This window comes from Podarcis pityusensis (assembly GCF_964106645.2).
Source record: "Podarcis pityusensis genome assembly, chromosome: Z".
Taxonomy (NCBI): domain Eukaryota; kingdom Metazoa; phylum Chordata; class Lepidosauria; order Squamata; family Lacertidae; genus Podarcis; species Podarcis pityusensis.
Genome location: NC_138044.1, coordinates 7274602 through 7291464, shown reverse-complemented (window position 1 = coordinate 7291464; position 16863 = coordinate 7274602). Strand labels below are relative to the sequence as shown.

General features: G+C 42.2%; 1 protein-coding gene across 4 annotated transcripts in view; it reads right to left on the bottom strand.

Annotated features, from left to right (window-relative positions):
* The window catches only part of ASTN2 (astrotactin 2), a 704920-nt gene that overhangs the window by 260413 nt on the left and 427644 nt on the right, over positions 1–16863 (bottom strand). For all 4 annotated transcript variants that reach the window (XM_080990791.1, XM_080990792.1, XM_080990793.1 and 1 more), the window contains one exon: positions 6308–6458. In XM_080990791.1, the coding sequence (XP_080846917.1) occupies positions 6308–6458 (151 nt within the window). The remainder of the gene's footprint in view (positions 1–6307; positions 6459–16863) is intronic.

The following is a 16863-nucleotide window of genomic DNA, read 5'->3' as shown; positions in this document are numbered from 1 at the left end:
CCGTCGAGTCCCACGGTCACAGGCTTCACCTGCCTGTGATTTTTTAAAGGGTCCCCGCTTCGCCGTAGCGGAACAGACCCGATTTCCGTAGAGCCAGTCCCTCCGGATCAGAGGGAGTCCGCCATTACCGATGGCGCCAACCCGGAAGTCCTAGAAAAAGTTAAATAAAGAACCCACAGGGGGTGGAGGGAAGGCTAAAGATTTGGAAGAATCTCATTTATTTGTTGTTGTTTTTTTAATCTATGATTGTGAATGTAAATATTACTTTGTAAAATCCAATAAAAAACTTATTTAAAAAAAGAATTAGAAGGATGGCTCTGTTAACCTGTTGAGTCTTGTGGCACCTTGAAGTCTAACAGATGTACAGTCATACAAGTGAAACATGCAACAAGATGTTGTAATGTGGAGTGCTCCCTACTCAGAATCCCAGACTCTCTGATCATATCCACAGCATCAGCATTATATCACTTTATCACTCATGAAGAATTATGGGATCTTTAGCTTGTTGAGGATGCTGACTTAACAGAGTCACAATTTTTAGCACCCTAAACAAACTACAGTTCCCAAAAATTCCCCACGACTGTTAAGATGGTATGATAGTGTTTAAAATATATGCTATGGATGTAGCTGTTCCATATAATACACATGCAACCCCACCCCCCAGCTGACAATCAGTGGGCTACAGAAAACAGCTCACTGTGCTGCATTTCCCCCCCACAGAACTTCCCCACTTTCATACCCCCTCCTCTAAGTAGTGTGTATGTGTATTTTTTTTTGCAAACTGTGGAATTTCCCCACCCACAGGCCTACTGATGTCTCCTTCATGGGTAAGGATAGTGCTATACTGGCTACATAAGCATTGACACTGTCAGTCTGAACACTGGAAACAGATGTGGATTACTGTGTAGGAAAAAAGAACTTTCACATTCTAGATTCTATCAATGAGAACTAATAATTAGTAGCTATTCTATGAAACCCAAGGGCTTGCCGATCAGAAGGTCAGTGGTTCGAATCCCCACAATGGGGTGAGCTCCTGTTGCTCGGTCCCTGCTCCTGCCAACCTAGCAATTTGAAAGCATGCCAAAAAGTGCAAGTAGATAAATAGGTACCACTCCGGCGGGAAGGTAAATGGCATTTCCGTGAGCTGCTCTGGTTCGCCAGAAGCAGCTTAGTCATGCTGGCCACATGACCCAGAAGCTGTCTGCGGACAAATGGCAGTTCCCTTGGCCTGTAGAGCGAGATGAGCGCACAACCCCAGAGTCGTCCACAACTGGGCTTAATGGTCAGGGGTACCTTTACCTTTACTGTGAAACCCAAGGCCTGGGTCTGGATCTACACATAGCAGAGGACTAGGTGGTAGGAATTCAGGAATGCAGCTTCGCTTCAGAATGTAGTTGAAAGATGCTAGACATTAAATGCCTCTCCACTCAGTTGCTTCCCATTAAAAATAGCCATTTGTCTTCAGTAATGTTGGATAGTTTTGCCCCTTACTGCAGGGGTAGCCAATATGGTGCCCTCCAGGTGTTGTTGGACTACAACTCCCATCAGCCTCATCCAGCATGGCTAGCAGTCACAGTTGATGACACAGCCCAGCAACATATGGAGGGCACCACGTTGGTTATTTCTGCCTTGGAGGATTTCTGCCTGGAATCCACCCACTGCTTAGCCAGCCACTCATTTCCCACGCTTCCTCCGCACCCTACTTCCCCCAAATTTCTTTCCGTGTAACTGGGGGACTTGCTACCCAAAGGGTTGAAATAAAATTGAATCTACATATTTAAATAACTTTTGTCTAGCACTGAGGTAGAGATTTTTTAAAGAAAGAAAAAAATAACAAGTTAGCAAAGAAGAGTGAGACAGGTATAGCATTGACCAGATGGCAGCCCAAGCTCTATAGAGAAAGAGAGAGATGCTGGAAGTGGGAGGAGAGACAGACAGTCAGATGCACTTTGTTGTTACTCCCAGCTTCAGCCAAATCACAGGCAGCATCTTGTAGATGTGCTCTCTCGCTCTCTCGCACACAAAAAGATAGAGTGAGTTTGAAAATAATGATGTGACAGGCTGGGTGCAAAGAGAAAGTGAGAAATTTTGCTTGGAAGAAAAACATGTCTGGAGGTATGATATCAATTGCACAGAAACTGCACTGAAGTCAGAGAGAATGCAACTTTTTTTATTATTGTTATGTATGCAATTAGTGTTGAATACTAGGGAGTGGGGTCACCACAGGCCAGGGCACAGACTGAGAAGAAGAAAAGGCACACCCAAGCAACTGATGCAGGAGAGACCTTTCCATGGCAACAGAGGCAAAATGTATGGGTGTTTCTCTCCTGAAAGGATTGGCCTCATCTGCTTCCCTATCCCACCTCAAACAAATATTTCAAAATGGAAGAAAGGGGCTGAAGGAATGAAAAGAGAAAGATGGCAAACGGAGACTTCTGTGACTTCAGGCTGCATCCTTCTACCAAATGCTGAGACGTGTGCACTAGGCATCAAATCTGCGAAAGTGTTTGCTCTTCAGAGATAACAATTGGAAACAGAGAGAACTGGAGGAAAAACACACACCTCAATATGTACATACACACCTTTTCTAATACTTTTTGTGTGTGGATGTGTAGGTGTTTTTGCTTGCAAACTCTTTTTCACACACAAATGGCACCAACAGGCTCATCCTTTCATTTTTTTAAAAAATAATATTTATTGATAATTTCAGGATTACAAGAAAAATAAAAAATAAAAAACCACAACACTACAATACAAAAAAATAAAATAAAAAAAAATAAAAAAGAGAAAAGCGCAAAATATTCAACAATACAGCAAAAAACAGTAAAAAAGAAGAAAAAAGAAGAAAAAAAACACAAATCCCAAATTGCATATCCATAATTTCCATTTGCTTGTTTCATTGACCTCCTCACACCTCCCTTTTTGTATTCTAGTTTAATAATTATTTCAGCAAATTCTTTCCATCTTTCTCAATTTTTGTTATAAATTTTATCTTAACAATTTAACCTAATAATTAACTCAACAAATCCTTTCCATCTTTCCCCATATTCTGTTATTCAAATTATACTAATTTATTTAACCTTATCTTACCCCTAAGTACCTTAAGACTTAAATCTTAGTTTTCAAATATACATAGCTCCTGATAACATTTCTGCTAGAGTCGTATAGTTTCATTCCCACATTTTCCCTAATATTCATTAAGCTAATTCTAAAATAAAAAATTTCCATTATAAATTCTCTTTCAATCATCATCCAGCGTCTCTTCTTCCTGGTCTCGGGTCGTGTCAGTCCTTACTGTCCATTCCATCTAGTCCATCAACCTGGAAGCCTTATGTCCGAGGCCCTTAAGTCTCTTCCATGTCCCTTCTGCAATTCTTCTTCATCTTGTTTGTGCTTGCCCTTTTCCTTGTCTTTTGTTGGTCTCTGTCTTAGTTTCTTTCCTTTCTCATTGAGGAGTAGGTCTCTGGGGAGTTCCAACTCAAAATTGTCTCCATCGCCCTTCATCCAGCTCGCCCATTCCCCACAGTCCCACTCCCCACAGTCCTCAATATAATCCAAAATGAATTTAAAATCAAATTTCAAGATCTCTCCAAAGCTGGGAACCTCCTCATCTCCAGACTCCCCTTGGCCCACTCCAACTTCAGTCTTCAATAACAGCGGCTTATGCTCCTGTAGGGCCTCGGGTCTCTCCATTTGTACTATTTGAGGTGCAGCCGCATCCTCCTCCATTGTCATCTGCACTTGCCCAGTCAGTACAGATTCATAGGTTGGTTCCTGAATGATTTCTGTATCAATGTTCCCTGTTTGTCCACAGTTATTAACCACAACAGTCAAATCCAATTTCTCATTCATCAAGTCCATCTTCTCATGCATCTGTTCCAGCAAAGCATTTGTCTTGCGTAAAGCAAGCACCCAGTCTTCCTTCCAGCTCATCTTTGTTCAAGGTCAGAAAAGACTGTTCCCACGGTCTTAATCTCACAGATGGTAGGTCTCAAATATCCTGCAGCAACAATTTAGCAAGCTCCCTCTAGAGGAGACAAACTATTTGTATCCATATTTTTTTTTTGAAGACAAAGGAAAGTTACTTTCATTTTTCAGATATTTCAGATGTTTTTCAGATATTTTGTTTCTTTAAAATGCAAAAGGCAACATTAGAATCAACTTCATTAGCTATCTGTCAAAGTATTACATTCACAGTCAACGAACCTCTCCAACAGTTTCTGTCTCTGACACCCCATTCCCAGGTTAGAGATGGTGGAAACTTATCCTTCTTCACTCCCTCTCCTGCTAGGATTAAACAGAGTCCCCCCCCCTTTTCTCCTGCTTCCAAGGGGGGTTTCAGTAATTCTGAATGAAGGAAATTTAGTCTTTTTTGACAGCTTCCCGGCTTTAGCTTGCAAAATTTTTGCTTTAGTCTATATACAAAAAAATGGAAGGCGGACTTCCTGTTTGCACCTTCCCGCTTCGATACCAAATTAAACAATTTCTTGATCCAATTTTCCGTTTCTACTCACGGGTACTTGTTTTAAGTCCAATTGTCCACAGGAAAAAGTCAGCGCTCTCTGGCAATGGCTGTGCGGCTTCACTCCGTGAAAGTAGCAGTCAGTTCGCAGCACCGCGCTTCTCACCCCACTTCGCTCCGGAGCCCCTAGATGGGATTCCCCGCAAGTAGGGGGGCGCTTCTGGTGCCGTGCCGAACCCCACGTTCCCAGGCTTCCTCTGCCTGGGATTTCTAGCGGGTCCCCACCTTCGCCGCGGCGGGAAGACCCAGTTTCCACGGAGCCAGTTCCTCCGGTCGGAGGAACTCCGCCATTCACCAATGGCGCTGACCCGGAAGTCCGAAGTCTGCATCCCTTTCAGTACAGATGCAGCTATTTTGAGGGAGGATAGGGGAGGGAGGGCTCCTATCCCTGCTGGATGACATGGATTTCAATTCCCGCTATCAGCACCTCACACAATGTAAATAGGGAGTTGGGGCTGCCATATTTATCATCAGTTCCTTCCGACTGGGGTAGCTCAGTCGGTAGAGCGTGAGCCTCTTAATCTCAGGGTTGTAGGTGTGAGCCCCATATTCCTGCATTGCAGGGGTTGGACCAGATGACTCTCAGGACCTTTTCCAATTCTAGGATTCCATGAATCCCTTCTAGTGTCATAATGCATATTGACTTCTAAAGGTGGTCCAGTACAGTCGTCATCCCTCTCTCTCCACCCAGATGGCAATATCTGAAAGGCACAGATTGTAGGGTAAAGTGTCAGACAAATTGGGGGGGAGGGACAATGTGAGAAACAGTCACTGAAAAAATAAAGCAGTTTGATTTAAGCAACTTTGTACATTATCAGTGACATAAATATCCTCAGTAACCAAATCCAGATCAGTCTGATGTTTCCAACACTTTGCTTGTTGCAGGGAGGGGGGAAGAGAAAAAATAATGGCACTGAAGAGTTGGAAGGGACTCTGAGGGTCATCTAGTCCAAAAATCCCTGCAATGAGGGCATCTTTTTGAGGAAGAAGGAGATTTGCAAGGACCTGGAGAAAGGAACTCTTTGAATTTGTGTGATGCTTAAATCATGCCGAAAAAGGGATGAAGCCAGGATACCAATAAGCACTTTCTGTTGGAAGCTTTAACATTTAATTAATTACACTTGCCCTGTGGGTTAAACCACAGAGCCTAGGACTTGCTGATCAGAAGGTCGGCGGTTCGAATCCCTGCGATGGGGTGAGCTCCCGTTGCTCAGTCCCTGCTCCTGCCAACCTAGCAGTTCGAAAGCACGTCAAAGTGCAAGTAGATAAATAGGTACCGCTCCGGCGGGAAGGTAAACAGCGTTTCAGTGTGCTGCTCTGGTTCACCAGAAGCGGCTTAGTCATGCTGGCCACATGACCTGGAAGCTGTACACCGGCTCCCTCGGCCAACAAAGTGAGATGAGCGCCGCAACCCCAGAGTCGGTCACGACTGGACCTAATGGTCAGGGGTCCCTTTACCTTTTTATCCATAGCAGTTGTGCTGAGGATGTACATCTCCCCATTTTTACCAGGTCACTTTTGTACTCCCAGTTGCCAAATTAGAGAATTACAAGCTGAACCTTAAGTGGGACCTTTAACCCAGTGCCCAAATGAATGTGCAGGATGCTACTGCCTGGCTAATCCCTAAGTTGGACAAGCAACCTTAGCATACAATGCGTGTTCAGGATACCATCACCTAGCTGAACCCTAGGTAGGATCTGAACCCCAGTATTAACCAAATCATTTTCTCCATCCCCTAGCTTCATATGCTGTTTCTCTTTCTGAGGAATTCAGAGGAGTACATACCACACAGCCCGTCGAATCCACTTTGCGGTCTGACACACACTTGAAGTTTCGGGTGCAGCCACCATTGTTGCGCGAGCAGTCTCGAACTGGCCCGAAGGAGGAGAGAAGGTCATTGATGGTTTCGAAATAGGTTGACAGCATTGCTTCTTCCCTTGGAGGAGAAAGGTGCTGTTAAAACTAGCTCAGCGTGCCCACTGGTGAAGCTAAAGGGGATGAAATTAAAGCTACTTATATGAGGAGGGGGGGGGTTGTTCTTTTTCTGTTCTTTGTATTGCTGCCAGATACAAAGAGCACAAGAGGCTTTTCCTTCAGAGGTGATAAACTATCAAGTTAATCCACAACTACACATGGGGCCTCAATTCCCTGCACACAGAAAAATAGAGTGATTGAGTTTTAGACTAGCAATTCCCTCTCAACATGCTAATCTAGTTTCCATGTGCTGCTTTGGTGCTATTTTAATTGAATGAAAGAACAGTCCCACTAGTTTAACAAGCACAAATAAACAAACCAGTTTCAGAAATCATCTTGTTGCATACACCCCAATATCTGAGTGGAGAGAGACTCCAGGAGTGCCTCAGCTCACCCAGGGTTCTATTTCCTTGGAATGAAGGTCAGTGGAGACTGTGGTGTCTTTAGCATACATGGTTTTATTTACACATATATCCACCTGAGTATAGGATAGAGGGGCTCACCACATTAATGCCCCAGCAGATCTTGCTTTCCCATTAGGATTCCAGGGATCTCAAGATTCCAGCATAAGCCAAAAAAAACCCCCCAAACCTCACATACTGTGTACACACACACACACACACACACACACACTTGCCCTTTTATTCCCCATCCCAAAATGAAGTGGCATTCAACCAGGTGTGGTAAGAAAAGGCCCAGTTATGTGTCTTGGATATGTAAATCATGGTACTTATCTGGCCAGGTAATGCCATTATCAAACTTGTCTGACTGGTTCAGCAGCCTCTTCTACTAGATTCTAAACAAATACCCAGGATCACACAGACTGACCCTCCAAACCTGTAACACTGTATTTAAAAGTCTACCTTTAAAGGGGCGTGGGCTTTCAGTTTCTGTCTAAAAGACAGCAGAGAGGGAGCCTGTCAAATCTCCATCAGGAAGGTATTCCAGATGGAACCACTAAGATCGCCCTGTCTCTCATGCTTGCTTATATAAAGGCACGTAGTCTCCAAAAGTGTTTTAAAATACAGGAGGGTCCATATGGGAGAAGGAGGCCTTTGAGATATCCAGGTCCATGATGGTCTAGCACTTTAAAGGCTAAGAATAACACTGAGAGAGTGGCAGAGTCTGGTGGCAACAGCTGGATACAGAAAGGGTCACCGTTTTCTTTTTCCTTTTTTAAAAAAGTATTTTCAAAGTTTCAAAAAGAAGAAAAACCACAATTTTTAAAACAGACATTTACATTAAATCATAGTCAATATCAGTACCTTTATGGGGTTCCCTGAACCCCCGGACTTCCCTCCACCCCTCTCTTGGCTTCCAAAATGTGTCTTCCTTTTAACTGCAACTAGTTGCATTTATCCAAATTATTGTACTTCATTTTTATCCTTTGTTATTTCAAATTACAACTGCTATGTCAATCCTGCTAACGTTTTTAGATTTTTACAGCGTTCTTTAATATATTCTACAAGGTTATGCCATTCTTTATTAAATTTATTATCTTCTTGGTCCCTGATCTTCCCAGTCAGCCTTGCCATCTCTGCACAGTCCATCATCTTCATTATCTATTCTCCTTTCGATGGGACTCTTTCTTCTTTCCATCCCTGGGCAAACAGTATTCTTGCTGCTGTCCTCGCATACATAAACAGTACTTTCCTAAGTAAAGTAGGGTCACCCTTTTCAAGCAAGGTGAAAACTGTCACTGGTGCTGCAACCACTAAGGCAGAAGGCTTGGTGGACTTGACTGAGCAGCTGGATGTATTAAATATTAACCTCGTCAGAGTATGAGTGAGTGAGAACAGACGAGAGGGAAACCAAGTGTTCAAATGAGATGAACAAGCTGGCATTCTCCTTCTTTTGCCACAGTGAAAGAAAACAGAGAAAGGGCTGTTATGTATCAAGCAGGATTCTTCCATTGAACCGTCTGATACGATAGAAGGATTATTATTTAAATATGAAGGTCTGACAAGAGCAGGTGACAATGAAACAGGAGAGGGCTGACTGCCATACCCAGAGGAAGCTGAGAACAAAAGGTTGCTTTGGAGAAAACGGCTGGCAGGTTCTCCAGGCAAAGCCTCTGAGCACATGGGGAAGAGACTGATGTGCATGAAGGAGACAAACCAGACCTTTTTCTGCCACATTCCATGCCCCAGGGATCTTCTAAAGGGCTGCTTGTTTTGAGTGATTCTACACACACTTCACTTTTTTTCTGGAATACTGTGCCTGCTGCAGAAGCAGTGAACAGGGTGTATCAAAAATTTACTTATTAAAATATATATCCATTTGTGTGTCACACAGACACACAATGAGGGGGATGAATCAATAACTTACCCATCCATCAGAAGACAAACAGGAAAAAGGGGGGGGGGAGTCAGCCCACTATTGGAATAAATAGGCAGACAGAGGGCCCCTTCAGTTAACCTATTTAATTCAGCATCCATCCTGATTTGCTTGCACAAAGCTTGCAGGGATGTTAGATTATATTAAGTCTTTACTGAACATTTGTTCTGATTTGTTTGCAGGGAAGTTAGATGACAATGAGCATTCATCATAACTTACTTGTGGAGTGCTTACACAACTTTCTGTTAATCATTTGTTCATCTCACACTTTTCAATGCATTTCACTGTCACTCCCCAAATCTAAAATGAATGAATGAATGAATGAATGAACGAACGAATAAATAAATAAATAAATAAATAAATAAATAAATAAATAAATGTGGATTTGTTGAGCTAGGGAAGTACAGCCCATTCATCCATCTAAAATGTGCAAATCTAAAGTTCCAGTATGGACTGGAACCCTTCTGGGAAAATACTAACAGTCTGGAGGACGTGAGACAATGAATACAGAAGCTAGGGAAGGAAATTGGGGTATAGAAAGGAGGTAGGGAGAGTATATATCTGCAGGAATCTGAGGAATCACTGCTCAAACAAGCAAGCAAACAAACAAACAAAAAACACACAAGGGCAGCCTGGCTATATAGCTTTAAAACATAAAACTATCTAGCCTTTATGGCTGACATGCATCTGAAAAGTGCCTGCAACAATGTCCCTCCAACAAACTTGAAATCAGGCAGGAGAACTTCTTTGGTTTCGTATGCCTGTTCGTGGCTTTGTTTCAGAGGACATATTGACAGCATACATTTAAAAGCACTCTAATGTCATTAGTTCCCCAAAATATTCCTGGGAACTGCAGTTTGCTAAGGGTGCTTAGAGTTGTTAGAATACACACATACACACACACACACACACACACTGCAAATCACCCCCCGGGATTCTTTGGGGGAGGCCATGACTGTTAAAAGTGACACAATAGTTCTTCAAATGTACGCTATGGGCGTGACCACTGTCTCCCCTACTGACTTTAGTTGCTATTCATTCCCCCTTCTTATTCTTTGTTGTTGTTGTTGTTGTAAAAAGCTGTATTGATTTTGTTGAATATTTTTATCTAACTTGATTGTATGTTATCTAGAGGGTTTGGCATCAGGAAACTCTTAAAAAATCACAGAATAATGGAATTGTATAATTGTACAGTTGACAGGGACCATCTAGTCCAACCCCCTGCAACGCAGGAATCTCAGTTAAAGCATCAACAAGCAAATAAATCCATGCTAAGCAAATAAATGCATACTCCCTTCTCATTATTGCCCCCTAGACTACTGCCACAATCCCACTCCCATTTAAAAGTAAAGGATTCAAGGCTTAAAGGGAGGAGGTTTTAATTTTAATCTTATTTTTCAGAAAACAAATAACATATTACATTGTTTATTTTAAGAAAAGAAATACATTTGATGACAAATGCTTAACTGCAACTACGATTGCGTAGCTCCTGAAAAACGTATGTGTGTGCGCGCACACGCGTGTGCGTGCGTAAAAAATTCACTGATATGGCATGAATTGAAGAATTATTCAAATCAGATACATGCACAAGTTGCCTCTCACAAAGAGTGGAGAGGCATGTAAACATTCAGATAAAATTCTTCAAAACTGATCTTTTTATTAAGGGGCAGGGTGGATGAGAGATATTAAAATCTTAGTCACCTTCTCAGAAAAAACAAGTCTTCTAAGCATTCTGGCTCAATTCTGGTTTGGATACCTATACAGTGGTACCTCGGGTTAAGAACTTAATTCGTTCTGGAGGTCTGTTCTTAACCCAAAACTGTTCTTAACCTGAAGTACCACTTTAGCTAATGGGGCCTCCTACCGCTGCCGTGCTGCCACACCGCGATTTCTGTTCTCATCCTGAAGCAAAGTTCTTAACCCAAGGTACTATTTCTGGGTTAGCGGAGTCTGTAACCTGAAGTGTCTGTAAGCTGAAGCGTCTGTAACCCGAGGTACCACTGTACTAATATAGATGAAGGGTTGTATCCAATACTAATTCTGCTCAAGAGTAGGCCCACTGAAATTAATGAACTGAATATGACATAAGTCCATTAATTTCAATGGGTCCAGTCTGAGTAAAACTTAGTTGGATACAGCCCCAGGTGTCCCATGCTCAGATAAGCCAAATTGTTGAGGTACTGAGTAAGGGGAACATGCAGAAAAAATACTGTTCTCAAAATCCCAGAGCCATCAACTGTATGCCCAAGTAGGTAGCAGGAACCCCAGATGAGTGCCCTCATTCATGCTTTCTGCTAATGGCCAACAGAGGCACTCAGGATGATACACTGGAAGCCTTCTGAGCAGGCCATGACACAATGTGAGGTGACCACCTCAGGCAGCAGGATCCATAGGGACAACAGATTCCAACTTAGATCAAGATCTGAGTGATACAGGAATCCAAGGCTCCAAGACAAAATGTAGCCCTATAAGTAAGGTGTTTCCGCTTTTTATTGGAAGGAGGGTAGATACCAATGCCAGGACTGAAAGGCCTCAGCTTACCCTAAGTCAAAGCAATTTGTTTGCCTTCAGTCTGGTATCAGCTTCATAGCTGAGTAGGAGTTTGAAGCTGGCATCTCTTTATTTTAATTTAATTTTTTGAATTTATATACCACCCTATACCCAGAGATTATATTAACCAGAACAGGCACAGGCAAACTCCAGCCCTCCAGATGTTTGGGACTTCAACTCCCATAATCCCTGACCACTGGTCCTGTTAGCTAGGGTTGATGGGAATTGTAGTCCCAAACATCTGGAGGGTCGGAGTTTGCCTATGCCTGAACTAGAAGCATGGAGTAGGAGTCTACTCTTAGTCAGGGATGGGTGAATCCATCCATTTCAGTTTCTCATCTTTCCAATCTTAAATTTAGTTCTCCACATTTCTACAACAGTTTACATTCTTCTTTTGGAAAAGAAAAGAAAAAGTCCCCATGAAAATTCAGTAGCATTTTAGTGCAAATTATCTTAACATACATATTTGCATGTGATTTTGCCTAATTTACAGATTTTTGCAAAGTAGTTTCTCCTAGTGCATTTTTGTGCATTACTCTTGAATAAGGTAGGTTTGCTTTTAAATGTGAACTGAATCAAATTTCTCCCTCCCTCCTCTTAATACATAGGGCTGCATTTACATGTGGTGCTGCCACAAAAGAGAGTAGTGATCCCATTCCAGACCCATGTTTCCATTACTCTCTAAGCCAGGTATCACAAACATGATGTAATGCCTTAGAAGCAGTGATCCTGACTTAAATGACTAAACTTCTCTCCATAACTGTATGATATAAGGAGAGAGGGGTTTGGGGGTGGGAAGGAAGGAGAAGATGGATGAGGAGGACTAGTTAAGATATGGTATTGCCATAGGAGCCAAAAAAGGGAATGTGCAGCAATTCAAAAGGCTTTGAACTGCACCTGCTGCTTCTCCAACCTTATCTCAGTCAGCAGTAGGAGAAAGAAAACTGACTGGAGAGAAGTGGGAAAGGCAGCTCCAGTTACATAGGAGATAGCAAAGTCTATGAGGAACTCATACACCAGAAACCAAAGGGCTGCAGAATTCATTCCATGAGCCCAAGGCGGGTTTGGGTGGACACATTTTATTAGTATATTGATCCTGTGCCTTTCAGGCAGGATTTTATTTCAAGGCAACTTACAATTCAAATTCAAAGAAAAGTGCAATATTTTTGGGTGTGGATATGGGTGGGTGCATGTGAGGGGCATATTTTATGCCCTGACAGTCCAGGAACCAGGTGCTTCCCTCCAAAGGGAGGAGGCAGAGGGATCTGACTATTTTCAAAAGCAGACCACCCCCCTACTACCCACATATGATACCCAGAAATGTAGCATGTTGCTTTTCAAACTAATGGGTGATTTCAAAGCAGGTGGTGTGATAGGGCAAAGTGGGGAGAACTGAAGTTCAAAGTGAGAAGAAGCCGCACAAGGAACAATTATGGAAGCCTTCAACAAATCAGTTTCCTATCATGTTGGTATCTGTCTATCTTGAGAGACAAGAGAGTCTCTCAATGGAGTGTGCCTCTAGAGGTGATGTCAAATTGCTATGTTAGCAGCACTGAAGTTACCTCTTTGGGCAGCAAGCCTGGGCTGTGAGTATGGAGGTCTTGGGCTTCCCAGGTAGAAAGACCCCGCTCTCAGTGTCACCGATGTGGTCCAAAGGAAAGCAGAACAATAAGTTTGGCACCATCTTGGCTGCAAAAGCTGCTGGAAGGAGGTACATAAGGTGCAATCCAACCATCTTCCAGACTCCACTCCAGATCTGTGTAGGATTTAGTCCTTGGCCTTTTCTTCTCTTCTCCTAGATGGGGTACCTTCCGGAGTTGATGAACTCCATCTGCCCCTCACTTCACTCTAAGGTACGTGTAGAAACCACCTTCTTGTTCTTTGGACTCATTATTGCTCTGATTTGTTCAATCTGCCAGAATTGTCTTGGCATGCAGGGGAAGTCCATAACTCACCAAGGGTTTGAGACCCATCAGCTACCTTTAGAAGGTTTGGCTGCCCAGTCAAAGTCATTTTCTAAGGTTTGGCCACTGTTGCATGCTGACAGTTTCTAGGAGCCACAGGTGAGAGCTGAGTGCAAGGTGAACCAAAGGTGTACAAACTACCCCAGAAGAAGCACAATGTGTCCCCCAACAAACGTACTACCCTCCCCTAACACCCCATACTCCAAACAACTGCATCACAAAATACACAGGAAACACAATATTGGACGTGAAGTCCAATTCAGCACACATCAAGGAAGCTACTCATACTGCAGGGACAATGTAAGTTGTTTTATACCAAGTTGGACTCTGTGTCTATCTAGCCCTATACTTCCTACTTTGACTAGCAATGTCTATCCAGAGCCGCAAACAGAGAAAGCCTTTTTTTCCTCCCAGAGTTTCCATACCCACGCAAGCCAAGGACAGGTTTCAGGTGCAACTAAGAATTTCTCTCCATCTGCCAATATTTGCTGGTTTCCTTGGCAACCAAGAATTTGGTGAAAAGTTTAAGACAAAGTATGTGACTTTGCATGTACATGACAAACTCCAACAGTACAAGAGCTCTGTAAATTATATGTCTGCAAAGGTCTTAAAGGCTTGATGCAATTACTTAGTGTGTTCAATTTCACAGCATGTGACACCTTTTTAAAAAAAGATCACACATTCAAAGAAAGCCTGCAGTGGGGTGATAAAACTCACAACTCTTGCTTAGGAGTTTGCTAAAGACAATAAACTACTGCTATCAAGTCAGTGAGGTTAACTGACGCAGTGGCTCCAAGAATTGAGGGCAACTAGAAGACAGAGAAATCAGACAAGGGCAGGTGAAGCAAGTGTAAGAAGTGTATTCCCTTTCCACAAGATCTGTAGTGGCTCACATGGCTAATAATGCTATTGCAAATTTACAAGCCCAGACAATCCGAGAGACCGTATGGTGGGTTGCAAGACTACTTTACACGGTTGGCACTTCAGCAGCAAACTTCCCTAATGCCACAGTTAGAAACTTCACAGGATGGGCTTATAGGTGAACAGTTGCAAAAGCGGCAGAGACCAGAAATAGCCTGATCCACCCATCTTTACTTTAAAGATAGAGAATGTTCTACTCAGAGCAGGCCCATTGAAATTAATGAACTTCTTAATTCCATCAGTTTCAATGGGTCTGCTCTGAGTAGGACTATCACTGAATGCAACACATTGTAGATTTCGTTACTGCTGAAAGACTTGGAAACAAAATATAGTTTGTTGAGTGCTGTTGTGTTTAGAATTCTTTAAAAAGCTAATCATTACTCTCCCCCCCCCAAAAAAAAACAGCTGCAAAGAAGACAAATACATTTAAACTGCAATGCAGAAAAGCTCTAAGTGCCACTTCAAAGCAACAGGAAATCCAATATACATCCCACATGGCATATTTAGACTGAGAATCTGAGTATTTTTAGCAGCTTATCTATTTAGAATACATGGGGGGTAGGGAGAAACCTAACTCTTAATATGCATGCATATATATATATATATATATATATATATACACTTAAGAGACAAACAACTAAAAATAACTGTGGACACAGTTCAAATATGATGTGTGCTTAATGCATTTTTGAATCAGCCTTAACTGTTAAGAAATATATACAGTGGTATCTCGGGTTACATACGCTTCAGGTTACATACGCTTCAGGTTACAGACTCCGCTAACCCAGAAATAGTGCTTCAGGTTAAGAACTTTGCTTCAGGTTGAGAACAGAAATCGTGCTGTGGCAATGCGGCAGCAGCAGGAGGCCCCATTAGCTAAAGTGGTGCTTCAGGTTAAGAACAGTTTCAGGTTAAGAACAGACCTCTGGAACGAACTACCGTAAGTACTTAACCCAAGGTACCACTGTGGTCTCTCTTGAATGCTTGTGGGAGAATAAGAAATTTGTTGCATTCAATATAAGAGTGTGATACATTTTATTAAGGGTATTATTTGTCATCCTTTCAGTTCTGGCACTTCACAATTATTGCTCTGCACTTTACACGAAGAACCTCCTCTTTTCCTTCAAACCAAGTCCAACCAAACTGTCTCTGGTCTGAAGTGCTGATAGCCCTCCAGGATAGCAGATGGGAGGGCAGAAAGGTAATAATTTAAATGCATACCCTTGTTTGCACTTCTCTGTATTCATTACATCCACATAAATCTGTATCCCATATCCATCCAAGCCTCAGCTATTCAGCATAGCAACAGCAAGTGGGGGCAGAGAAAATGCCATAAGCTATGGTTTATCCATTCTGACCAAAGTTAGCACAAACCCTGTTGATTCCGGTTTGCCAAATTAAGAAACCGTCTAAAATGATGGTGAAGCTTCTTTAATCGTGAACCAGTGTGGCTATTTGAGCTGAGTTAGTTTCCATGCTTCTCTCTCACCACAGTCCTATCCAACTTCCAAGACCCCTGAAAGGGTTCAACGTGTTAAAAACCAAGCTTTCCACTGAAATTTCTACATTTAAACACAACAACTATGAACCCTGGTTATGTTTTCATACCCAGACATTTGCAGATACACGTTTCACTTGGTACCCAAACACATTTGTGCATTTATTAATAAAATTTATATTATTAATTGCAGCAAAATATGGGTCCATTCAACATCTAATTGGTAGCAGCAATATTTAGTAATAGATAGTAATGTCTAGTAATTGAACACTAATTAACTCATTTACCAAGCTATGCATTTGTGCTGTTAGCTCTCCCTCTCGCTCTCTTTTTGTAAGTTCCTCTGTGAACTCAGCAAGCTCATTTGCAATTTGGGGATGATGCATAGTTAAGAATCCTAACTGGAACATTATTAAGCAATTTCTCTGAGCCTATTAATATTGTTTTATTATTGCAATTATACTTGCTAAGCTGATCACCTCTCTCTAGTACCATGTACATTTTAACTTCAGTACACATGTCTAATCCAATAGTAAACATTTGCTTTATTTATTCCACTTACAGAGGGCTGGTCCCCAGCCAATGGGACAGACATCTGTTCTCCCCTAATTGATCTATTATTAATAATAATATTATTTATTAGTTTTATATACCACCCTTCGTCAAAAGATCTCAGGGGAGTTCACAAGATAAAAGCATGAATAGTAAAAACACAAATAACAAAACAATACCCCACCCCACCCCGCTCCCTAAGTAACTATCATGAGTTACTAGATCTACCACTCCTTGTAAACACACACTCACTTTCTATTCAGGACCTGGAGGAACCTGGCTCAGAATACCCACCCCAGTCTCTCTGATGTGAATCACAAGGCCTTCGAAATTAACCATTGTCGCTTTGCGTCTCATACAGTACCATGCATGATGCCGGCACAAACAAATTTGTAAGACATACAGCAATAACAAATACGGCAATTGTTCTTTGCCCACCACAATTTGTTCAACTGCTTTTGTGTCATGGGACAATAAAATACATGACATTCTGTCTCCTGCTTGCCTGCTTTACTGAAGTCAGCAACAACAGCAAGTTATTGGCA